The sequence below is a fragment of the Protopterus annectens genome, chromosome 1.part1 (genome assembly GCF_019279795.1).
Source record: "Protopterus annectens isolate FY-2018-M chromosome 1.part1, PAN1.0, whole genome shotgun sequence".
NCBI lineage: Eukaryota > Metazoa > Chordata > Ceratodontiformes > Protopteridae > Protopterus > Protopterus annectens.
In genome coordinates, this window is record NC_056726.1 from 805,735,581 (window position 1) to 805,762,462 (window position 26,882).

Genomic DNA, 26,882 nt, shown 5'->3' on the forward strand with positions numbered 1-26,882 from the left:
CAGTTTTGCCCGTTGTTAGTTGCATGTGGATGATCTCTGAAGCATCGTGCTGTGCCACTAACCTGGAGGTGTGTGTATCCTTGATGAATATGGTTACTCCCCCGCCTTTTGTATTTCGGTCCGGGTTTTATGGCCGAAATGTATGGTATGAGTTGTAGTCTGGTAGTGCTGGGGTGCTCTCTGGAGCCTTAAACCAGGCTTCTGTTACTGCACATATATCGATTTTCTCCATACTGAGGAGTGCCTCGAGTGCGTGCATTTTTAGGTTTAGACTGCTGGCATTGAGTAGCATTACCCTCAGTTTTTTGTTACTTATGCTATTTATGGCGGTGGGTTTGTCTTTTGAGCCTTGCCTAAAAAAGGCACTATGGGCGTGGCAAGAGCCTTGGCCAGTATTCGAAAGCCTAAGGGTGACAGGTGCAAGCCGTCTCTAGCGAAGCAGCATGGCTTGTCGAGCATGTCAACCCAGGCTGACAGACACTGGATCCCATTTGAATGACACCAGAAGCTTTGCTGCAATAGAGGGTTCATAGTTTCTTCTGGACTTTTGCGATAGTTAAAGATATATGTTTACTGAATTTTAGTTGGTCAATAGTAAGTCCTAGTAATTTGGCCTCTGGGACTGGGGATATGAGGGTCTTGGTGGCTGAGAGTGTGGAAAAGGTAAGGTCACTAGACTTTGTTGGGAGGAATAGCATAAGTTGCTCCTTCGTTGGGTTTAGTATTAATTGGGAATTGTTTAGCTAATTTTCTATATTTGTGAAGGCTTCTTGAGTTTTTTGTTGGAGAAGTTGTAGCTTGGGTGCAGAGCAAATGAGGGTTGTGTCATCACCACATTGGACTATATCAGCTTTTTTGGTTGCAAGGTGCATTTGATTTGTAAAGATGTTAAAAAGGAGGGGGCCAAGAACTGAACCTTGTGGAACCCCAAGTGTGATACGGAGTGGGGAGATAGGGAGTTTAGCCATTTGACAGACTGGTGGTGGATGTTTAGTTAACTACTGAACCAGAGCAGGGTGGTACTGTTGAGGATGAGTTCGGAGAGGCAGGTTAGGAGTTTATTACGGGAGATGGTATCGATTGCTTTTGGTAAGTCTACGAAGGTGGCAGAGACTAGTTTTCTTGGTTCCTGTATGAGTTAATGGTGATGGTGAAGTTAATCAGGGCAGTGGTGGTGCTATGGAATGGGCAGAAGCCATGCTGAGTTTTGGACAGTAGCTTGTTGAAGATGAGGTAGGTGAGCAGTTGGTGATGAATACATTTTTCTAGGATCTTTGATAGAGGTGGCAGGATTGCAATGGGTCGGTAGTTGGAGAGGTTAGAGGAGGGGCCGCCTTTGTGGAGGGGAATGATGAATGAAGTTTTCTACAAGGATGGAACAGTGTTTTCAGTGATGGAACTATTTATAAGCAAGGAGCCGGGGTAGCCTATGGCTTTGGATGCTATCTGTAGATATTCGGTGGGGAGGTTTTCAGCAGCGAGTGGTAGGTTTGAGTTTAGATGAGAGTTTTTCGATGGCAGATACTGATACTAGATTGAGTAAAAAGGAGGTGGAGTTTAATTGGACTTTACAGTATTGTGGGGGGGGGTTGGTGGGACTTGTGTGGGCTTTAGGGGATTGTGGGGGGTTGGTGGGATTTGTATCATTTATGAGGTTGAGTATAGAGGACGTAAAATAGTTGTTGAAACTGGAGGCTATATCTAGGTTCGTACCTTTTTTGTTTGGTGTGTGTGTGTGTGTGTGTGTGTGTGTGTGGGGGGGGGGTTCAGGTTGGAGGATGTTGTTCATAGCTGTCCAGACGTTTTGGGGGTTGTTACTATGTTTCTTTTGTAGGGAGATGTAGTGGCTCTGTTTGCCTATTTTGGTTTGTTTTTTAGCATTATTTCGAAGTTCAAGGAAGGCTTGTCTAGTTGTAGCCATTCTATGTTGGTGCCAGGTTTTCCAAGCTTTGTCCCCGTCTCTAAGTAAGGGCCTTGTCCTTTTCTGTAGCCAAGGGGCAGGGTTGCTACGAATTCTAATTGTTCTTACTGGGGCTAGATAGTTGAGGGGGTTTAGAAATGTAGTGTTGAAGTATTCAACTGCTTTTTCTAGTGGGAGTGTTTTCATGGGTAACCAGTTGCAGTATTTTAGGGCTTCCACAAACTGAGTTGTGGGGAAATTTTTCTGAGAACAGGTTTGAAGCAGGGTGGGTGAGGAGTTATGTTTGAGTTTATGTCTAAGGATAAAGGTGGGATTGTGGTCACAGAGAGAGTTGAGCAGTGTTCCACACTGTTGGATGGTGTTGGGTTGGTTGGTGAGGATCCAGTCTAACATGGATTCTCTTTTTGTGGATTTGTCGATTCTTGTGGGTTATTGTACGAGTTGGGTGAAGTTATATAGGTTTATATGACTGGTGGGTGCTGGAGACTGGATTGTGATCCAGTCAATGTTAACATCCCCTAGTATTAGTGTTTCTTGGGGGAGGGAGAGGGAGGCCCAGAGAAGTATTGACTCTAGGGTGGATAGGTTGTCTCCTGGGTGTAGGTAAACCCCGAGTAGGTTTTGTTGCTTGTTCTGATTTATGAGGAGTTTAGTACATAAAGTTTCTGCATTACTGAAGTTTGGGCTTTTATTCTGTAGGAAGTGGAGTTTTACTTAAGGCAGGCCAATAAAGGAATTATCTGAACTGGGCCTCAGTGTTACTCTCTTGCCTCTTGTTGGAACACTTCCTTCATTTTTGAAGGATGCCGCAAAAGAAGAAAGAAGAGGATAGGGTGCCCTAAATGTTAGACTCAAACAACAGAAGGCATCTGAACCAACAAGCTAGATCTGTTCAGAGTCAGGGGAATCCAAATCATCCACAGCAGGTACCACTCTTCTCTATTTAGGGGACCAAAAACACCTCAGGGATTTCCACAGCTGACTACATGGACTTCATAAAAGAAAGGAAATCCTTTGTCAGTTAGAAAAACTGCTTGGCATAACCCTGGAAAGTTGAGGGAATTGAGGCACTGCCTGATTTAGGTCAAACCAAGCTGGCTGCACCGGTTTGACCTTCTGTGCTTTGAGCCTCACTGCTTCATATAAATCACTCTGGAGGCCTTGGTCTGGTCCTTGAGAACCTCTTTGTAGAAAAATACTGTCTTCCCCTTCAGTAATCAGAATAGGAGCCAATAACACCAACATGATCTGGGTACTGGGGGAGAGGTACAGCCATCATTCCAGGAGAATATGGGAGAACCTCATAGCTTGGCAAGCTGCAAAACAGTCATGTCATATGCCTTTGCCAAGACAGACTTCAGAGGCAAGGGCAGTAGAAGTGCCTCACCAAGTCTGGAATTACCAGACCTAGGGAGACCAGAGTAATCCCTTTGTGATGTCCTCTGTCTCTCAAAAATTCTCCCCAAGTTTCTTTTTCAGCAGAAGATTCTCAGAGGCTTTGGCTGACACCATAGTAGCCTAGAACAAGATATGTGCCCCTTTTTTTGATGGGAACTCCAGGATATAACCTTCTACTACAGACTGCTCTACAGGTGAAGTTGGCACAATGCAGATACAAACCCACATCATGCTTTGAATCAAGTCAAAACAGAGAGTGGAGTCCTTGTAAGTGATCTGCTTTCCAAAAACACAGTAATTAGTTTTGGCAAAAGTCTCATATTCTGAATCATTATCAGACATTAGCTACCACAAATCTCAACAAAAAAAGATAAGAAAATCCCCTATGAGGTACTTACCTGGCTTCTAGAAGAAGACTAACTGATGGACTGACAACACGGCAGCAAATACAGCTAATGAACTGTATGGCAAGAAAGATCGAAAATGGTGCTGGCAATGCACCATTTTTATGACTGCCATCCTTGGTGTTGTGTTGCGAGGTAGACAGTTGAGGCCCGGGTAGAAGGCAGACCTCTGGAAGTTGGGCTGGCCATTCAGGCTAACCATGCAGACATGAGTCCCAGAAGTCGGGACTGCAGCAGTGAATAGTTCAATCAGCATCACAAGGTACCCACTGTAAAAGTTGTAAACAGAGTTTTAAGTAAGTCCTCCAGAAGCACAGAATCCAGGAAGCTGTCAAACTCATCTAGAGCCATCCATACAAACTGGGACTGGTACCAGAAGAGGCAAAATAAATACTTGAGGGCTGTGAGCCCCAATCTGGCAAAGGAGAAGACTTTCATGTCACACCTGTCCAAAGCTTCTAGTTAGGTAGAAATATGGCAAAATGCTATGGTCTTCGAGACATACGGTGGACCAGAGGTCAGAGAGAGTTTGCAATGGGATTCTTAGTATGCTATTCTACCCACATACACTGGAGTCTTATAAAAGGCCTCTGCCTTTTTGAAAGCAAAAGGGACAGAGCCACTGTGCTTCGACCTATCCTTGACTGTATCCAAAATGAATGGCTGCAAGGAAGAGGCAATTCAGGTCTTAGCAGGCTTCCTCTCCACCAACTGTATCAGATGCTTTGAGGGGGGCCTACGTTATTACTACTGGTATAAATCCAGCATAAATCCTGAGAAGGCAAGTATGAGATTGGTACAGTTTAAGAAACAGAGCCTACACACGATCATGCAACAACCAACTTGGAGGCATGCCAAGAAGAGTCCTGCATTGGGCCCCTAGTGGGCTTTAAGACATAATTCCCTAAAAATGCACTAAGAGTCTTGGCATAGGAAATTTTTAAAAGGCCCTCCTTGACTGGGACTGGTTAGTATGACTGAGCCAGAGGACCTGCCCGGTATATATAAATGAATTGACTCAAAAGGACTATGCCCTAGAAGCAGGGAGGTTGATCACAGGCACCAGTTGGTCATCGGAGGGCTAGACAATTCAAGACTTAGAGGGTGTCAAGCTAGGGTACACCTCCACATTACTCTCATCCTCTACTGAAGCTGAGGACAGACTGGGGCTCAAACCCTTCCTAGGAGCGGTGAACTTTCTACCTGCATGGGCTGCGAGAGTTAAAAATAATCACTGGACTTGCCCCCAGGAGGAGTGAGTGTTCAAGTATCTTTCTTTGGGAAGTTACTCTAACTTATGTTTGAGGTACAAGAAGGACCCTCCTGCTTGTCTCCATTCAGAGAGCTCTTGACAAGTTCTTGATCATAAAGTAAATCAGCAACTTCTCCCTTTTCAACTTCAAGTAGCCAGGCTGAACTTCTGACACTTGTAATAGTTGCCAGGACACTATAATATGCAGGAATCTGTACAAAAAAGCACAATACTGTGGCTGGTGGTGGTGTACCCAAAATGGCCCACCAAAGAGACTCCTTCATATTACATCAGCAGCTGGTACAAAGCCGTATATGTCTTAGAACCATGAAATATTCTCATGCTGTGTTCAGTTCCTTTTAGATGAATTCTCAAAAGAAGTACATAATTTCCTTTCCTCTGTCCAGTGGCCTACACACTGCTTTGTACTGTACCTCTGACCATGCCCAAGAACGGAGTAGAACAGGATGGAGTCAAATGAGACTTGTGCACTTCTATTGCTAAATCCCACCTGGGTAACAGCTAAGAGGCACATAAACCAGAAAACAGTTGTTCAGCTGGGACATGCCTTCTGACATTACAATGGTAAATAGTGAAGTCTCGCACTTTGTAAAATAACCGGTGTGGCTAAGCCAAAAGATAGAGCTATGAACTGAAAATATGCCACCACAAACTGCAAAATTCTAATCTGAAGGATGAACTGGAAGATTTAAATGGTCTTCTTTGTCCACACTCATTATCCATGCTTGCTATGATACCTGTGGAAGAAATGTGGAGCTGGAAATCATTCTGAACTTCTACACCTTGACAAAATTTTTCAGGGCTGTCAGATCAAGAGTAAGCCTGAAAAGTCCTAAAATCCCTGCTCTCCTGGAGGAACTCTTACTTTTTTCTATGAAAGATTTTGAAATTCATTCTAGGCCAAAAATGGGCAGTTTGGCTTTCTGGAATAAAAATTTTTCAGGGCTGTCAGATCAAGAGTAAGCCTGAAAAGTCCTAAAATCCCTTCTCTCCTGGAGGAACTCTTACTTTTTTCTATGAAAGATTTTGAAATTCATTCTAGGCCAAAAATGGGCAGTTTGGCTTTCTGGAATGGACTGCAGACAGATGAAGTATTTGTGAATTCTATGCCAGACACCTTAAACAGGTTAAATGTATTAGTCATATTTCTGCAACAAGGACTTTAAATTATCTGAAAATAAATTAAATATTTGACACACATGGGAAATGTCTGATGAATCTAATATATCAAAGAGCAGATCAGGGACTTGAAGTCCCAAAATATCACTTTTAAGTAAAGTACAGTTTTGTACCTACCATAAATGTAGATGTTCGAGTGTACACCCTGCTGCAGTCATCACACTTGGGTTATCTTGTCGTCAGGCGGTCCCGCAGTCGGCCTGAATTCCAAAGTCTTGGTCCGGCGTCGGTTGCTGACGTTTCTTCCCTGACGGCAGTGCGCCAGGGGTATATATGATGCATCCGACGCCATTTTCTTCAGTTTTTCTTGCCCCAGATGTCAGGTGCCCCCAAAAAGGTGGTCAGTAATTAGCACCAATCTAAAAAATTTAGCACAAGCACAACATTCCTCCAGCTGTAAGCAAATACATCAGAAAGGTATTGTAAAGATTTAGTTAGTTATGTCAGAGGGGATGGAGGGAGGGTAACCTGGACTGCAGCAGGGTGCACACTCGAACATCTACATTTATGGTAGGTACAAAACTGTACTATGTTAATCGTGGTACCCTGCTGCAGTCATCACACTTGGGTAGAATCACAAAGCTAAGAATGGGAGGAGGAGTCAGAGAGGGTTAGAGGAGGCTAGAAGGCCATGCAGAACTGCAGTGGCGAAGCCAGCTCTAGTCTTAGAGTAAAGTGGTAAGTGGTAGTGTTTGGTGAAGGTGTGTACTGAACTCCAAGTTGCAGCTTCCAAAATATCCTTGGTTGGCACCCCCCCCCCCACCCCGAGGAAGGCTGTAGATGTAGCTGCTGCCCTAGTAGAGTTGGGCCTTATGGTAGCAGGAACTGGTTTTCCATGATGTGTATAGCAAAAACGAATGCAATGTCCTATCCATTTGGAAATGGTCTGTTTTGATATAGCCTTCGCTTGTGAAGCTGCAGCATAGGATACAAAGAGCTGGTCAGATTTTCTGAAAACCTTAGTTTTATCCAAGTAGTAACGAAGTTGCCTGTGAATGTCCAAGGAATGCAGGAGTCTCTCTCCTTTGTTCTGTAGATTTGGAAAGTAGGTGGGTAAGTGAATGGTTTGATTTAAAGCCACACTGGATACCACCTTAGGCATGAAGGAAGGATTAGTTCATAGAGAAACTCTGTCTTGATGGAAAATGAGGAAAGGTTCCACTGCCATTAGTGCCTGAAGCTCTGAGACTCTTCTGGCTGAAGTTATTGCTAGCAGCAGGGCAGTCTTCCATGATATAAACTTTAGATCAGCAGAGAAAGCTGGTTCAAAAGGAGGTAGTGTAAGTTTTTCCCAGGTTGGTGTAGGTGCTCTTCTGGGGGGTCTAATGTTTTTTGCCCCTCTGAGGAACTGCCTTAGAAGTGGATGTGAAATTAAGGGTGGATCCGTGTTGTAATGGGCTGAATTAGCTGAGGCGTGGATTTTTATAGATGAAAAAGAAAGTCCTTTATGCAACATCTCAGTTAAATACTGTAGAATCTGAGGCATGTGAGGCTGTAGGATATTTTGGCCTTTAGCTTGGTTCCAGGCGCAAAACCTTTTCCATTTGTCCGAGTAGGCCTTCCTGGTGCTGGGCCTCCTAGCTTCCAGAATAACATCCATAACTGCTTGAGGAAGAGGAGCTGGCTGGTTGCTTAGGTGATTTGCCATGCAGCCAAATTTAAGGTTTTGAGCTGGCTGTGTAGAATCTGATTGTCTTGCTGTGTGAGCAAATGAGCAATTTGTGATAAAATCCACGGTGGGCCCTGGGCCACATTCCTTATTAGTGGGTACCAGTGCTGGCGTGGACAGTCTGGGGCTATGAGTATCATTCGTGGTCTCGCCTTTCTGACTTTCAGAAGCACCTTTGAGAGAAGGGGCAATGGAGGGAAGGCATATACTGTCAAGTTTTTCCAACTGAATGAGAGTGCGTCCACTTTCCAAGCTTGATGAAGTGTCCTTGTACAAAATTTTGTTAGCTGATAGTTTTGGGGGCTGGCAAACAGATCTATGTCTGGGTGGCCCCATTTTTGAGTTATCATTGCAAATACTTGTGGATCCAGTTTCCACTCGTGGGGATCCATGATGTTTCTGCTGAGGTCGTCTGCCAATGTGTTCTTTTTTCCTGGCAGGAATTGAGCTTGTAGCTGAACTTGGTAAGCCAGTGCTGTGTTCCACAAAGTCATTGCTTGCCTGCATAGAGGGTAGGAGTGTGTACCCCCTTGTTTGTTTATGTACCACATTACTGTGGTGTTGTCCGTCCTTATTGTAAGCTGTCCTGGATGCAAGAGGTTCTTGAAGGCTGTCAGAGCTTTCTGTACAGCTAGCATCTCTTTTTGATTGATGTGCAGATTCCTTTGATCTGCAGTCCATATGCCTTGAATGCACTGTCCTGCCATGTGTGCCCCCCAGGCATAGTCCGATGCATCTGTTGTCATAATTTGCCTGGCTGGCGGCAAGGTGAAGGGCTGACCCTTGTTGAGGTGACATGCCTGTGACCACCATAGAAACTCTTGCTGAAGGCAGGGAATGAGGGATATCATTGTGTCCAAGCTGTGGCTGTGTTGAGACCATACGCTTTTTAGGTACCACTGTAATTTCCTCATATACAGCTTTGCAAATGGTAGTAGTATGCAAGATGCCATGAAGCCCAAGGCCTGCAGAATTTTTCTTGCAGGGAGTTGGGTCTTTGTTGCCATTGTTTTGGAATACTGAGTCAGTTGTAGTTGTTTGTCTTGCATCAGATAAGCCTTCTGGGCCGTTGTATTCAACCTGGCACCCAGGAATGTTATATTTTGTGAGGGTACTAGTTTTGATTTATTTTCGTTTACTGTGTACCCTAGGCAACTTAGATGTTTTACAAAAGCCAGATGTTGTAAGAGGATGTCCTTGCTTTCTGCTTGGATGAGGCAGTCGTCCAGGTATGGTTATATTTGAATTCCTCTTTGTCTGCAGTATGCAATTACTGGTGCCAGGCATTTTGTGAAAACCCTGGGCACAGTGGATAAGCCAAAGGGCAGTGCAGAGAATTGGTAATGGGTTGAACCTGCAATGAAACAGAGGTATCTTCTGCAATTTTGTCTGATAGGGACATGCAGGTATGCCTCCTTGAGGTCCAACGTTACTAGCCATGCTTTCTTGCCCAACATGGGAAGAAGCTGCTGTAGTGTTAGCATCTTGAATTTGGGTACTTGTAAGAAGGTGTTTAGAATAGAAAGGTCCAGAATTGGTCTCCAGGCATTGTCCTTTCTGGGGACTAGAAAGAGTCTTGAGTAAAATCCTTGGCCTTGCTCCCGTGCAGGTACCAGTTGAATGGCTCTCATGTCCATGAGAGCTGTAATTTGTTTTTGTGCCTCTGCCCATTGATTTTGTGGCAGGTTTGGCATTCCTCTTTTCGTTGGCAAGGTGTGGAAATGGAATCTGTATCCTTGTGAAATTATGTCTAGGACCCATTTGTCCTTTGTGACGATGTGCCAGTTGTCTGAAAAAAGTGCAAATTTTCCTCCCAAGGGAGCTGCCAAGAGAGTCTTGCTTGGCCATATGAGGTTTAAGTCATTGAGTTTGCCTTCTAGTAGTTTGGGGCCCGTCTTCTCCTCCCTTCTGTGTTGCAGTGCCCGATTGTCGAGGTTTGTAGTGGGTTTGTGGTTGTCCTCTACCTCTTGGGCGTCTGTATCTACCCCTCTGTGGTCTGTCAGTAGCTGGAAAGGACCAATTTTTTGTTGGCCAATTTCTGCTGAAGCGAGGCGGCTGAACCTGTAGAAAATCTTTGACCGTCTGCATAGATTTTGCCTTATCCTCCATTTTCTTTAAGACTTCTGCTTTAACTCCAAATAGGACATCCTGCTGTAAGGGTGCATCTAGAAGCTTTGCTTTAACATGATCAGGCAGAGTTAGTTCCTTTAACCAAGCATGCCTACGTATAACAGACCCAGTAACAGCTGCTCTACAGGAAGCTTCCAAAGAATCAAATCCACATTGTAAAGTATGTTTGCCCACCTGTTCAGCTGCATGCAACAGATCCTGCATGTCTTTCAATTCAGGCTGTTGAGGGAGTGTGCTCATTTTTTGTCTTATTTGAGATGTAAGAAATTGCTGGTATTTTAACATGTGAAATTGACAATTTAGTGCTCTCATAGCTAGAGTGGCTGAGGTGCAAACCTTTTTCCCCCACCTGTCTAGTGCTCTGGAGTCCCTTTCAGAGGGTACAGGATTTTTTGCCATAGAAGCCTTAGCCCCTTTGGGACCCTGGGAGATAGTCTCTGGATCAGCAACAGGGCTTTTATAAAGGAATTTGTGGGAGTCAGGCACTCTAATATCTGCCTGGTTTGGCTGGAGCAGGAGGCAGAGAATCTGGATTTAAACTAGATTCTAAGTAAACATCATCCACAATGTCTAAAACTGGGGGGATAGCAAGAGGTCTGTGCTGGGGGAGTAAAAGAAACTCTCTGAGCCTTTTCTTTGGGTCAGAGTAGTCCTGACCTTCCCAGTGAAAATGTTCCCTCACAGTGTGTAAAGTTTCCCCAAAGGAGTAGTCTTCAGGGGGAGAAGCTGAGGGAATGGAATCCTCAGCATCAGAATCTTCATAAGGGGGAAAGGAGTAATCTTGTTCCTCAGATGAGCCTGAGGAAATAGACACTTGATCAGAGGAAGCATAATCTTCCTCTTGTCTAGGCCTTTTGTCGGGGGGGGGGGTTGGGAGCCCCTGATTAAAGAGATCAAATCTTCAGCCATTTTAAGCATCTGTTTCTTAGGCATGGGGCCTTAAACTGGAGACTGAAGTGCAGTCTTTTTTGGTTTAATAGGAGTCTTAAGCTTAGGATACGTTTTTATAGTGAGTGTCGTCGGTCTGAAGACACCTTCAGAAACCGAAGGTGTTTCTGCAGAACCGACATCTCTTTCTGCAATCTCGTCTGTAGGGCCTAAAGTAAATGGCTGCGTCTGCCTAGCACTCTCCGCCAAAGCATCCGAAGCGATCTCGGGTTCCAAATCTGCGGTAGCCAGGGGCTGCGTATGAGTCTCACTGAAAACCGGTGAACCAAAGACTGGCCCAGCCGAGGCCTCGGAGTCTGGCTTAGGTCTAGGCTGCCTGTCCATATCCTTGCGTTTTTTGTGCATGCTGGTAGTCGGTTGCTCCGACGGCATTGTGTAATTAAATTTTTTACCGAAGTACTGTCGTGCGAAATCAAAGCGTCTTTTAATAGTATGCTTTTTGAACCTAGCACAAAAGCGACAACCAGTGACGTCGTGGTCTGGGCCTAGGCAAAGTATACAATAAGAATGAAAATCCTTATGAGGTATTTGCTTCCCACAAGAAATACAATTGTTAACTTTTTCTGACATCGGTCTGAGGCAAGAAAAGTTTCCCCAACGGGGTACTTAGCTTTATTGAAGACTTCGGATCTGAAATTCGACTTCGAAAATCTCAGGAGTCGGCCGACCGACACTTGAGAACTGCTTCTGCTTTGGGCACCACACGGCAAGAAAGACTGAAGAAAATGGCATCGGATGCATCATATATACCCCTGGCGCACTGCCGTCAGGGAAGAAGCGACAGCAACAGACGCCGGACCAAGACTTTGGAATTCAGGCCGACTGCGGGACCGCCTGACAAGATAACCCAAGTGTGATGACTGCAGCAGGGTAACACGATGAACATCATGATTTCTACTGGTAGGTAAAGGGTTATTCTTGTTAATCTTTACCTCTTTTTAATCATTTTTATAATGTAATATTTTAGTGAAAGTTGCTGTAGCACTATCTAGTGAACCTTGAAAAAGTATCTTTAGGCTTTTTTTCCTTCTTTTTTAAAGTTCTGGGTGTTTATTAAAAGCCCTATACAGCCTCTCTAAATGTTAAAACTAAGCTTAAAATATCAGTTCTATCTGAGAAAGTGGATGATCTACTCATTTCCGGTGATGAATGGCCTTAATATAGTAACAATGCATTTTGGCAAATCTTACTATCCATCCCTATTCCCTTAATACAGTACTCTACTGGAGCCACAGTTTCAGTAACTAACAGCCTCTAGAGCACTTGATACCAATGAAGAAATGGATGAGAGGAAAAAAACTGCAGAATTGTCTTATTTTCTTCCTCAGAATCCACATAATTCTCTCTCATTTCAGTACAATGCTGTGGGTGGAGGTTTCCTAGATTCAGATGTCAAGCTCACAATCTACAGGCCTTCAAGAAGCTTGAATGCCATAAAAAAGAAGTTATGTACTCACCATTACGGTCCAAGTTTGTAGTCCATCTCGCCCTTCATTCTTACATATGGGTTTGGAGCCGATCCTCGGCTCTGACTCGGCCAATTACAAATCTCAGAGTCTCTCAGTTGGCTCGTGGCAAGGTAGGTATCCCATAGTGCACTAGTAAGAATCCCTAGATCTTGTTTGCTGCTGTCTAAAAAAGTGATCGAAGGTATTTCCACAAGGAACAACAAAGATGAAAGGTCTCCACCCTAAGGAAGATAGATACTATTTTATCCCCAGATCCTCCAAGGATACATGGATGGGGGTAGGTGGGTGGGCTCGTAAGAATGAAGGGCGAGATGGACTACAAACATGGAACGTTATGGTGAGTACATAACTTCTTTATGTTCTGTAGTCCTATCTCGCCTTCATTCTTACATATGGGACAGTGTCCCTAGCACCTTTTTCTCGGGTGGCTCACGGGAATATACTCCTAAGAACCGTGGAACCAAAGGAGGCTCTACCCCTGGAGGCCAAGTCCAATTTGTAATGAGTAATAAAGATATGAAGGGTAGCCCAAGTTGCTGCTGCACAAACTGGCAATTGGAATTCTGGCTTGAAAGGCAGCAGATGTGGATATGGATCTGGTAGAATGAGCTTTAATTTTAAACCGGAGTTCTTTGCCATTGGAAGAGTAAATAAAAGATATACAATTTGAAATCCAGTTTGATAATGTTATCTTGGAGACTGGCACACCTTTTCTTGTCTCAGAAAAATATACAAACGATTGGTCTGATCTCCTAAGCTCCTTGGTTCTATGTAGGTAGAACCTTAACTGTCTGTGAACATCAAGTTGATGAAACTTATATTCTGCTTTGTTTGAATGATTAGGAAAAAAGACTGGCAGTTCAATAGTTTTCATTCATATTAGATTGAGAACAAATATTGGGGATGAAGGAAGAATTTGTAAGAAGGGAAACTGTCTCTATGAAAAATCAAGTAAGGTGGTTTGATTGACAGTGCTTGTAACTCTGACACTCTTCTGGCAGATGGAATGGCTACTAGAAAAATGGTCTTCCATGAAAGAAACTTTAATTCACAAGTATGTGTGGGTTCAAAATGCGGGGAAGTAAGTTTGTACAAAACAAAATTTAGATCCCAGGGAGATACAGGTTCTTGAAAGGGAGGTCTTAGCGAGGTATTGCCTTTCAAAAATGATTTGCACAATCTGTGAGCCATAAGATTAGGTTTGTGTTATCCCAAATGAAAATTAGAGATTGCTGCTAATTGAACTTTGATTGTAGCAGCAGCTAATCCCTGATGAAAAAGTTTGTTTAGGAATTCTAACACCAAGGGAATGGAGGCTGTGTAAGGATCTATGTTTTTTTCTCGTGCCCAGATAGAAAATCTTTTCCATTTGCTAGCGTACAATTTTCTTGTAGAAGGCTTATGAGAAGATGTCAGGATATGTGTAACTGCAGGGTTGAAATCATGAAACCTGACTAGGGATGAAAGTGGAGCAGCCACACTGTCAAGTTGAGGGTGTGGTGACAGGGGTGAAAGGTGCCGGACGTGTGTGTCAGAAGATCTGGTACTGGAGTCCATGGATCATCCAGAAGGTGAGGCCCGAGAAAGGGGATCCAAATCTGACGAGGCCACTAAGGAGTGATGAGAATCATTCTGCTTCCCAAGGTCTTTGCTTTCTGGATCACTTCTGATATTAGTGGAAAGGGAGGGAAGGCATAAAGAAGTCCTGAGGGCCAACTGTGAACAAGTACGTCTCTTGGTGTCTCCCCCTGGGGGGGGTAAGGGAGAAGTAGCTGCTGCATTTGGCATTGATTGGGCTGGCAAACAGATTGCAGCAAGGCTGTCCCCATTTGCGGAAAATCTGTTCCACGACTTTCTGATTCAGAGACCACTCGTGAGGAATCAAGATTGCCCTGCTGAGCTTGTCAGCTATCACACTGGTTGTCCCCAGGATATGCGTTGCAACTAGAAAGCGCTGGGAAGATATCGCCCACTGCCAAACACGAAGAGCCTCTTGACATAGGGGGTAGGAACTGGTTCCTTCTTGTCTGTTTATATACCATACCACTGACATATTGTCTGACTGGATTGCTATTGTCCCTAGAGGAAGAAAGTCGTGAAGTGATTGCAACACTAGTAGCACTGCTCTCATCTCTAGGATATTGATATGCAAGTGAGCCTTGTGTTCTTGTCTTGGCTAGATAATGCCCCCCACCCCCATCTGGGAGGCATCCGTCGTCACAATAGCAACGGGTTGGCGAGGAATGAATGGTATCCCCATCGTTAGTTGATTGGACTGGATCCACCAACCAAGGTCCTTTTTGCAAGATTCTGTTATCAAAATAGGATGAGACAGAGGCAGTTGTTGAAGAGACCACTGGGAAAAGAGTAGCCATTGAAGAATTCTCATATGTAGTCTGACTAGAGGAACTAGAGTTATAGTAGAGGCCATGGTTCCTAGAAGCTTGAGCACTGTCTTTGCTTTGACTTTGTGTTGGGGAAGTAGACTGTATATCTGTTGTCTTAGATTTTGTATTCATCATTGCGACTCTGTCTATTTCTGTGCCAATAAAAGTCACATACTGAGAGGGCGACAAGGCAGACTTTTCCCAATTTATAGTAATCCCTAGCTGAGTGCAGACTTGGATGGTTGAATCCCTGGCTTGTAGAAGTAGGTGCTTGGTGGTGGCAGTCAAGAGCCAGTCATCCAGGTACGGAAACACTTGGAATCCAAGACGTTTCAAGTGTGCCGTTACTACCGCCATACATTTGGTGAACACCCTGGGGGCTGTGGTGAGACCAAAGGGCAGAGCACGAGATTGGTAATGACTGGCTCCCAGCCGGAAGAGTAAATGACTCCTCGATGCTCTGTCCATTTTTATGTGGTAGTATGCATCTTGGAGGTCTAAGGAGCACATCCAATTGTCTTTCCCTAACAGAGGGAGTATAGACTGCAATGTTACCATTCAGAACTTGGACTGATTCGTTTAATTTGCTGAGATCCAAAATGGGCCCTCCAGTCCCCTGCTCATTTTGGCACTACAAAGAATCTGGAGTAAGTTCCGAATCCTATCTGGGTCTGCGGGGATGGTTTGGATGACTCTCTTTTGAAACAACTTTTGGACTTCTATAGTTGCTTGATCCCTGTGATTGGGTGGATCATCTGGGATTTTCTTGGTGTGATGAGGTGGAAAAGAGAAGGGTATGGAGTGTCCTCTGGAAATTATTCTTTGTACCCAGTTGTCTTGAGTGATGTCGTGCCAGACTTCTGGATACAAAGATAAGCGATCCCCAACTGGCTGAAGAGAAGCTCAGTCGGGCCCCACTTCAGGAGCGCTGATAGGTACGTCCATGAAAGGAATCGTGGACACCCTGGTTTTGCGGACCCCCCCCCCCCGTCTCTAGGGCGATGTCTACCATTACTTCCTCCTCCTCTGCCTCTGAAGGAGGAATCACCTTGTGGGTCCAGGAAAAATCTCTGAGATTTCTTGAACCACATTTTCCCGTCTCTCTGACCTTTAGGGAATGGTCTAGAAGGGACGGAAAAACGTACTCCCACAGCAGAGAGAGTTTTCCCTTCCTGCTCGCACCTGGTGAGTGTATCTTTTACTTTTGGTTCAAACAGAGAGGAACCGTCAAAGGGGGTGTTGATAAATGTAGATTTGAAGGGCTCCGCAAAGTTACATAAGCGCATCTAGGAGTGTCTCCTAAGGGAAACTCCTGAACCTGCTGCCCTGCTCGCTCCATCTGCTGCATAAGATATCAGCCTCATGGAGAAGTTAACAATGGCATTTAAGGTAGACAACTGAGCAGTAACTTTTCTCAGGGACTCCCTCAGCTAAGGTACCTTGGAGAGCATCTCTTAGCTCCTTTAGGAGATCACTTTGATGCCTAGTGAAATGGGTGAAGTAATTCAGTGATCTGAGTGTAAAAGCCGCTGAAGAGAAAATATGCTTCCCGTATCTATCCATCTTTCGAGACTCCTTGTTCAGTGGATGGACAGATGAGGAAGTTTCCGCTAGTTCCTTCCTTGTGGCTGCTGCCACCACCATGGCATCTACAGGCACACTTTTAGTCAAAAACTGTTTCTCTTTGGGGGCTGAAAGAAATTTGTTGGGCCTTCTGGGGACTGGTTCCATGGCATCAGGAGTTTCCCCACACATTTCAACTGACTAAATCTAACAGCTCATTAAAAGGTGGAGACACCCAAGAGTCTGAAGGTTGAGACCTGAAAGCCTTCAGGTACACTGACTCCTCATCAGAAGGGGTGACAGTGGGCCAGCAGCCTCTCTGTTTTAGGATCTCCAGGATATCTATGAAGGAGATATCATCAGAGGACGACCTAGGGGACGCTTCTGACTCCTCGAGGTCAGTGTCAGAGGTGATGGACTCATCAGGGGAGTCTACATGCTTCCTCTTGTAAGTTTTCTTTCGAGGAGGCTCCTCACAAGGGTATTCTGGGGAGGTCTCGAAAGACTGGGGGTCACCCAATGGGGGCTCCTGAGGCTGCGGGTCTCTGCTATCAAGAGAGAGAGAGATGGTGCTGAGACAGAGGTTGGAGCTTGAGGGGGAAGAGCATCGGTACCCTTGTGTGGAGCTGAAGACCTAGACAGCATGCTCCTCATCATCTCGAAGGCAGATCTTTCCGGCCCCGAGGACACCCCCTGTTCCGAGGAAGCAGAAGTAGCCCTCAGCTCCAAAGCGACCAGCTCCGAGATAAATGTAGGATCTGAGCTCAACCGAGCCAACTTACCGAGAGGTAGGCTTGGAACAGAGGAAGTTCTGGTCCAAGTGGCCGTGTCGAGGCTGAATGGTAAGCTTCGGCTCCTAGACACCAAAGATGGCGCTGAAGGTGGTGTTGGGAGTGGAACTCGGCTCCGAGACAGAGAAAAGAAGTGCTGAAACCGATGGTTCCACAACAAGTGGCACTGACAGCTCTGGCTCTGAAGGACCAATATGGCTCAGAGGAGGAACAGAAGCAGGGAGTATGGCCTCAGACAGCTCTGGAATCGATTGGGTCAGAGTCGGCAACAAATTAGCTAGCGCCAACTTCAAAAGTCTAAGCACTACTCTCTCTCTACAGCCTGTTCAGAAAGACTCTTGGAGGATCTGGAAGACAAGGTAGGTGATCTAGATCTCCGCAAAATCAGATCTGAGAGTCGGAGAGACCGGTAATAATTCTCTAGACCGGCTCTGAGTTAAGTGTTCAGTAGTCGGCTCGGAAATACTTGGGGCCGACACTGGAGTGTCAATGTCGATAACCTCGACCGGCTCCGAGGACAGTGGAGCCGAAGAGGTAGAAGGTTTGTCCAATTTTGAAATTTTTTTGTGGCGGTCCAGATAAAATAATCAGTGTGGGAGACTGTCTCTTGGCTGACTTGACCTTCTCTTTTTTAGAAGATGAAGCTGTATGGCTCCCTAGGCAGTAAACACAATTACTATGTCCATTAGTCAGAGACATTTTTTGAGAACACTTGAGATGCTTTTAAAACCCGAAGGTTTATGATCCTTTGACCACTTAGACATACTGTCACAAAACACAAACACAGGAGGGAAAAGCAGGAAGAGAGGACAAAGTCCTCTAACTTAAACGGGCCTAGCCCTGCAAGAAGCACTGCACACAAGGAAAACACAACAGAGGACTAGGTCCTCTAATTTAAATGGGCCTAGCCCTGCTCAAGAACACACAAGGACGAGCAAAAAACAGAGGACTAGGTCCTCTAACTTAAACAGGCCTAGGTCTACTGTGGAAACAACACACTAGAGAAAGGTTAATAGAGGACTAGGTCCTCTAACTTAAACGGACCTAGCCGTAAACAGAGGAGAAGCTACGTCAAGAATTTGCAACAATTGCAATAATTCAACAACACTCTATTTGTAGCTAATAATAAAAGGAACACTGCACACAGCTATTAATTGCATACTACTATTCTAGTCAAAAACACAAGATTAGAAAAGGTCCTAACCCAAACACGGACCTACACTAAGATATTTAAATATAGCAAAAACTAGCACACCAAGGAAAGGATACCACTCAGAAGAAAAAGGGGGCCTGTGGAAGTGATGGCCAACAAGTTTAACAACTTTGCAAAAATTCAAAAAAACACACTACTAATTTACTACCTATAACAACAACAATTAAGCTACTTATACTAAGCTACTACTATTATCAAAAAAACGATCACTATAGGCAAGAATAATGAAAAAATCCAACTTAGCCACGGCCAAGAAAGAGAGCACTTCTGAACTCGTAGACGTGGCAAACGAGATCTTGGGATTCTTACTAGTGCACTATGGGATACCTACCTTGCCACGAGCCAACTGAGAGACTTCGAGCTTTGTAACCGGCCGAGTCGGAGCAAAGGATCGGCTCTGAACCATATGTAAGAATGAAGGCGAGAAAGGACTACAGAACATCCCATGTTGATATTTTCTATTTTCCATAAACATTAAAATTATTTTTGAAACCTGCTAACCGACTTCTGACTATAAGTGGAAGCTTATTCTATAATCATGGAAGACACTGTAAATATACCCATTATGTTTTTTTTTCCTTCTATTACTGACTAGGCATTATGTTCTCCCATCTGGTATTAATACCCTCAACGATGCATTTCTGCCATAGACTTTCAGAACCAATTAAGACAGTCACTGGACAACTGCACCCGCAATATTTCCATAATTTCCACAATTTGCATCTTCTACAAATCTGTAATTATTTCATAATTTATAACATATTTCTGAGTAAAATGTTGAAGCCACTCACATACTGAAGTAAATCTAACAAAGGATAGCAATAGTTTAGCAAAACAATGCTGTATATACATTCACAGGTAGCTACTATACTATCGGACCAAGAGACATTAAGTTTAGCAAAGCTTACACCAAATGTAACCAAAATATTGCTGATATGCGTCAATACCACAAGGAATTTTATGGTTATGATATAGGCTTATACACTTCAAGCGTTCACAGGTTGCCCATATTCATTAGGGACACAGGTGCCCATTTTCCATCCATTGATCCACATTATGTTGGATGACCTTTGCTTCAAATGGATCGGAAGACTATTCCAGATAAAAGGTCCTCTTCGAGGCACATATCTGTCCTTCCAACATCTCCTGTTTATGTCACATACCAGGTTTAGGCCCTTATATCAGTTACCTCTGATACGATTTGTTTTGCGGATGTCCAACAGACTCGTCAGTGTGGGATAAGAGGAAATTTTGTAGGCTAGGCATAGATCGTAGCACAGCAATCTGCTGGAGACAAAGTACAGCACTAGGGCTTTGAGAAAGTTTGTATAACACTTGCTGTTCACTCCCTATATATTTTTTTGAGGAACCTCTGTGGTCTTGCAAGTGCCTGGTCAGGTACATGCTGAAGAGTACACTTACTCAATGACTGCTCTGATGAGAGCAAAGTACAGCATAACAGTGACCTCCTTGGACCTGGATGTCATGCCCTTACTTATAAGTTGTGCTACAAAACTAGGGAGTATAGGAGCTGGGTGTACTCTTCTGTTAATGCCACTGTATATGCTACCAAGAAGCATACACCCAGAGAGTGTGTGTGTGTGTGTGTGTGTGTGTGTGAGTATGGGGGGGGGGGGAGGGGGGTTGGGATCTTTGAAGAATCTTGCCAACAAAGATGTCAGGAGGGATATCTGTGATATCAACTGCAGAAGGACCCTTGGAATAAGGCCAACTTTTATCCAAGTACTAGGCAACTACTTACTGTTATGTAATGGAATAAACAGGAAAAATTTACAACATATCAGGTTGCAAGTTCAAATACAGAAACTCAACAAAGAAAACTAGAGTAAAGAAAAGTTCTGCTGACACCTTACAACTTCTTCTTGAATGGACATTTGTACACCTAGCCAAACAAACATGGTTGTATCTTCTACATTGCTGATCAGAATGCTTTAACAGTACGATGTTATCATTTTAATCCTGGGTGATACAAGCAAACCACCACTACAAGCTACAATAGATACTTGAATGACTAGAATATAAACAGCAAGGCACACTGCTACTAACGCCAAAAAAAAGCACTTCCTTGACGGACTACATTTAGGAGATGCCATACAGGATTCATCCAATTCATATACAAAGATAAAAACTGAAAAACCTGCAAATGTGACATTTACCTTCCGTTTCCGTGTTGTCAAAACTTGGAATGGCTGAATTTGCTTCTTTTCCTGATCCCAAGCGACTGCCTCTGAGTCTATGATACATGACTTCACATGTTCTTTTTGAACCTAATTGACAGATAAAAATTTATATCACAGTTAGAGCATTACTATTTACACCTGATTACACTATGCAGAGTGTGCTATCATCACCCTTGCATGTTCTTAAGTCATTAATCCTGAAAAAAAGTGTAAAAAAAATTCTGCAGTTTCTCAGACCAAAAAAATAACATAAAATCCAAATAAAAAGAAATAGCCTTGTAGACCGTTCAAAATTTTGACACTGTCAGTTTAGTACAGATTGTACAGTTAATGGGTCACACATTGTGGGTAAACAACAAATCTAATTATAAAACTAAACCCAAATTAATGTGACTACAAAATGTAGGGAAAATACAATTATGCTTAGTAATAACTATAAAAGCAGCAATCTATGATGGACTCTTGTAGAAGTAATTATAATAAATGAGCTTCTACTCACCAATGCTAGTTCATACAGCTGAAGATTTCCATGTAAAATGAAGGCCAGTCTCACGCTATTGCTCCTCCAGCATGTAATCGCTTATGCCCCCATTTGAAAACAAGTGCTACTCAATTCTTGGCTGGATAATTACTCTCCACCAATCTGAATTTGTGATTATTCAGTATATGTGTTGTCCACGTGCCTAACTGAAGCACAACAATGGCATAATGCACCAACCACACAATTAAACTTACCCATGCAATACACAGTTTCCATAAACTAAAACTCACCTCTACAGGACACAATTCCCATAAACTATATATGTATGGTTCCTATGCTACACTGTTAGTACCTGGCTAGATGAGTCAGCACTTGGATTCTTAAAACCCAAAAGACACTGCATATTATCGGATGAATAATGTGTAGCTGAGTGAGTTAACCCACCACAACAGATCTATGAATAGAGGGTCACTGTTGCATTACATATCCTTATCCATGGCAAATCAGCATATAACAGATGTCCACCCTCCCAGTCTGATTTCCAAGGGACTTAGTCAATGTGCCAAGTAAACTAAGCTCTTTCACTGCCCAAGGCAATGGTCTGATGTACAGCTTAAAAGGTGCTGCTTATGCCTTTATAAAGTGATCACCTAGTGTATCTCAGCTAGGGAATACCTTCTGCTACTTGTCCTCTTCTGTAAAGTCCACAGGGACCTATACCCATCTTTGTATATCAGTTTACTGGCTTCTAATAAACTTTTGATGTAGGAGAGGACTTTTAGCAAGTATATGTCCAACACTTGACAGTTGTTCCCTATTCTATAAATGGAAATCTCTTATGTTGAAAAATTAGTTGGTTACGTAAGTAAATGTAAAATCTTCAGAAGGGTATTAGGGATGGCCATAAAACCGCCTTTCTTATAGCCCCAGATGAAACTTATGGAAAGAAAGAGAGCAATAGCGCAGAAACAGGGGCTTCTCTATTTGAGCATCCACTCCTATGGTTACTTATTCAAATAAATGTACTAAGCTCATCAAATAGTTCACTGCTGCAGCATATTTCTACATTCAAAGGAAGAGTAATAAAGAAGCAATATCAGTCCACTATGAAGAAGAAGCATTTATAACATGGCCTGCTACACGCCACAGGCAAATTCCACCCTACTCCTAGACTGGAAATCCAGCCTGGAAAAATCATGAAGACGCATTAATAACAGCAAACCTGAAGACATATTTTTGACAGGGAGTGTTTGGAAAGCTTGCCTGCTTTGGCAAACACAAAGGACAAACAACTGATCTGTTTGCCTGATTTCATTTTTTTCCAAGCAATGCAATATTTACGTTATCTCTAAACATCCAAAAAGTATAAACTTCTTTCTAAATTCTACAGATATGAAAAGAAGGTAGGAAGTTGGACAGCTTGACTACGAACTAGCAAGGAAATCATTTTAGGAAGGCAGTAAGGATTAGACTGTAGTCTCTTCCTGTCCTTATTAAAGACTGCGTAAGGCACTTTGCTCATGAGAGACTAACTCATATGCTTAAAGCTAGAGTGACAGCCACCAGTTAGTTTCTCAATGACAAAATAAGTATCCATGGAAAGGTACAGTCTTTGTAGATGGTCTCAAATGCAATACCTCCTTCAGGAATTGCTTAACTAGGGATTGTGAATGCAGCAAAACATTCAACAGCAGATGTGTACTTTAATGGAAGCATGGGAAAGGCTCCTCAGCCAGGAACTCTGACAAATACTGCAGGATCTTGCAAGCTCATAACTCCCTAGGGTAAATCCATTTCATTATCATTTAACTAAGACTTCCATGTCCTGGGTTTTCTGGCCTCTTACAAAATGTTTCTCACTTCCTATGACATGTTCCCTGAATGTTATCAGGCTGAGAGCATCCATTCAAGAAGTACTAGAGTCTTGGATAACTAGCAATACTAAAGAACATCAGTTACTGAATCAGTTAAAGACAGTTTGGTATCACCCTTCACACAGCAGCATTACAATCAATAAACAGAGACAGACCTGACTCTGGCTACAAGGGAGTGTTTTCATATTAATTCATAAAAGATGCAAACCTTAACCCAGCTCTCATCATTTAAAGCAATACCACAAAAGATGATCAAACTGGATACACGATACAAGTTTTAGAACATGGCCATATTGAAATATTATTTGCACATGTACAAATATCTACTCCTTTTTCTCCAAAACTCTTCTAAAACTCAATAAAAAAACATGCTATCATACTCAAGGAAAAACAAGGTGATGATATCTGGTGACCTAAATATTAACTGGAATGACCCACATAAATCCACTATCAATACAGTCCTTCAGCTAAACAGCACAAGAAACCACTAAAAAACACAGGAAAGGTCTAACATCAACATGCTTCTAACAAACCATTCCAAAAAAAAAAACGACATACAATGCTCAAACCACCCCTGCAATAAATGGTCCCTGCCGGTTTCTTAAAATATTTATTTATTTATTTATTTTATTTTATTTTACATTTGTTAACCGGGAAATTCCGACTGGACCAGGTCCATTTTCAGCGGAGGCCCAGGGAGAAAAGTTCCAATATCAAGTTATACAAATACAGTACATCCAGCATAATACACAAAACAGGTTACATCATGTATGCTGAGCATAGTAATATAACAAGAATTAATAAAAACACTCCAGGTAAAAGATATAGAACATGGGTAAAAAGACAATGTCAGTCATACTTTGGTAAGAAAAGAAAATATATCAAGTAAGATTCTACAGTTAAAAGTACCCTTTCAGATGACCAAGCCTACAGGGGATCAGAGCTCCAGCATGTGATCAGAGAGGAATTTGGGGAGTTAATAGTAGTATGGGTAGGGTTATGTGATACAAGGGCATAACCATGTACTAAGAAGGTGCGATTTGAGGAGTTTTTGAATATGGATGTGGAGGGGCAGTGGACACAGATAGGGAAGAGAGTTCCAATTTCTGGCAACGGTGTGGGAGTAGAGCGCTTTCCCTGCATTATTGTTAGCCTTGGTGATGGAGAGGAGAGATTTTTCACTGGATCTTAGGTATCGGTTTGTAGTATAGATAGTAAGTAGGTTGGATAATGAGGGTTTTTTTTCAGGATATTTGAGAATATTGTAGGCTGTGCCCAGCTGGTGATAGTTAAGTAGCTGTGGTAGCTCAAGCCATTTTAGTTCTTTTAGTGCAGCACAGTGATGGGTTCTATAGGTTGAGTTAGTAGCAAACTTGGCTATTTTATTATAGCATGATTCTAGTTTGTCTAGGTAGCGGGCGTGATTTTTTAGTACAGTACTATTAGTTTTATATGTTTATTTACATCTTTTTATATTTTTCTACATTCTTATTTGTTGTTTCTTATATATATTAGATGTCTTATTACAGCATTTATAGAATCAATAAGGTGAAGCAGTTTTGTTTATTACGGCTTTAAATAGCAGTATAAAGGACATTGTCGCTTTAAATGTGTTTAATGTTTTAAGTAATTTTTGGCGCCAAAATAAGCATACAAGGTTGAAGTTTTGTATTATGAATTGTTCTGATGAAGCCCTAATGCTTTGGGTGAAAGCACTTAACTTGTTTTCAGTTAGCATTTAGTTATATTTTTCATATTGCTATCAGTTTTAAATCTTGTTGCAATAAATCCGTTTCTTGCTGACAAGTGGTGAAGCACTTATTGGTAGGTCCGAAGCTGATTTCTGTCTTAGTTTGGATCCGAATTGGATTTATTCTGTTGTTGCTCTTCCAGCTATGGATATCACCGGTGCAGTATCATTTAAGGAATTCGGAGCTGAGAACGATAAACTTTCTAGTTTACGAGACGAGATTACGCAGCTTACGGGTGAATTAAGTAAATTTGTTGAATTGGTTAACAATTTATACAACAACGACTGTGTTGGGAAATCTGCTCGCCTATCTAAGACCTGGATAATTCCAGGATTCAAGGTACTCCTGGTACTACCAACAAGGATACTAGCAATTGTGACAACCAGCCACTGGGGGCGAACCTAATGGTAAACGGCATTAAGTCCCACAACAGAAAGGGTAACACTTCTACCGGGGAGAGGGATGCTAACAATGACAGCTTTATCTTACCTAATGGGCAGGGTACATGTCATAGAGGCAGTCCGAAGGGACGCAGCAATGTGTTGGACATCACAGACCCTTTGAACAGCAGTAAGATTAATTTAACAGACTTTACTTTTGATTTTTTCGATATATGATGTGGATGAAGAGGCTAAACGAACTGGCGCCAAGATGAAAAGAACGCTACCACTTAAAACGTATTCTTCGGTGACTGGTAGCATTACACAACAGAGTAAAGGTACTGTTATTACCAATACTCACTCTGGCTCTCGTTCAGAAGGAGTAGGATTTATTAACAAGGACAATCAATTTAATCAATTTTTAACAGTTAACTGTAACTTGGACAGTATGAAGTACAACTAAAATATTAAGTCTCCCGAAATAGATGATGTGGGGAGCTTAAAAAGCATGATTTATTTATTGGGTAAAAAACTAAAAAGCATTAATGGGTTGAAAGTTGACAATGCTTATTTGCTTTAAATGCATTGAAATGAAAATAGTACCAATGGGTTTGAGGTTTTTTAAACAACCCATGGGTTTAGATTTAACAAACAATGGAATTAATGAATTTAATACATTTTTTAATGAATGTGGCTATAATTTTATGCGATTACTTATAAAATTTAATGATGAAAAATTATGTAAGTTAGTACAGGAAACTGACAAATTAAATACTAAGATAATCAATGACCTATTATTTTCTGAATAGGAAAATTGTACATCAAACAATATCAGTTGGCAGATAGATGGATTAATAATATTCGGGACAGAAAGTTTAAAAAAATACAAAGGAATGTTGAGCATTATAAAAAGGATATGGCTTATATATGGCCTAAGGAAAAAGAAAAGAGTAAATATGATAAGAACAATAATCGATCACAAGGAGAAAGATAGTCAGGATAGACCATGCCATTACAGAGAACAAAATTTTCAGAAGGGCAATCTAGTACAGGGACAACCGTTTCAGAACAGAATGCAGCAATATTATTACCCTTCGAATATGAGGAACAATCAGAAGTTTTGGTGGAGGAACAAGTAGGGACAAAAATCACCAGAAGTCGGTTATGAGGCAGGTGACATGGTAATTATGGACAACATATATACATACAACAATTTTAGTATTTACATCTACTCTAATCGCAACATATGTCGCTCACATTTTGACTTGTTCACTAAGGGTATGAAATACATACCCAACCCTAAATTGGACCTTGTTGATTGTCTATGTGAGTTTAAAAAATATATTAGGAAGGTCAATTTAGCTGTACTATTTAAGGACAAACCTCAGACTCATAATAACAAGAACAAAAACTCTATAGATATGTTAAAAAAACGTTAGTACTTATATTCCACCTAGTCATCCCATAGTAGATACTTATGATAAGATTGTGACTAGGGACATTTATCAAATGTACAATACAGTTAGACAAATCACACATACCAGTAATTTAACTGAGGAGGAAGAGACAATTTTAAAATATTTACAAAGGGACAATAACATCAGGGTGATGAAGCCTGATAAAGGGGGAGGGGTGGTCCTATATGATAATATTGAATATACAAAAAAGATGTATGATATTTTATACTATTTTGTAAATTATGAAACCAAATCACTAAATGAGATTAATATAGCCTACCAAAGAATTGACTCATATTTGGAAGAATATTTAATTGAAGGAATAGTCACTAGTGATTTATATAATTATTTAAAGGTTAAACATCCCAAATTAGCTACTTTGGTTGGTATACC

The 26,882-nt window shown here is 42.3% G+C and overlaps 1 protein-coding gene across 1 annotated transcript in view; it reads right to left on the minus strand.

The window, feature by feature from the left end:
* LIG1 (DNA ligase 1) overlaps positions 1-26,882 on the minus strand; it is a gene marked incomplete in the record, with an annotated part of 1,422,011 nt that overhangs the window by 514,319 nt on the left and 880,810 nt on the right. The window contains 1 exon segment of the mRNA XM_044078332.1: positions 20,523-20,633. Within this exon segment, the coding sequence (XP_043934267.1) occupies positions 20,523-20,633 (111 nt within the window).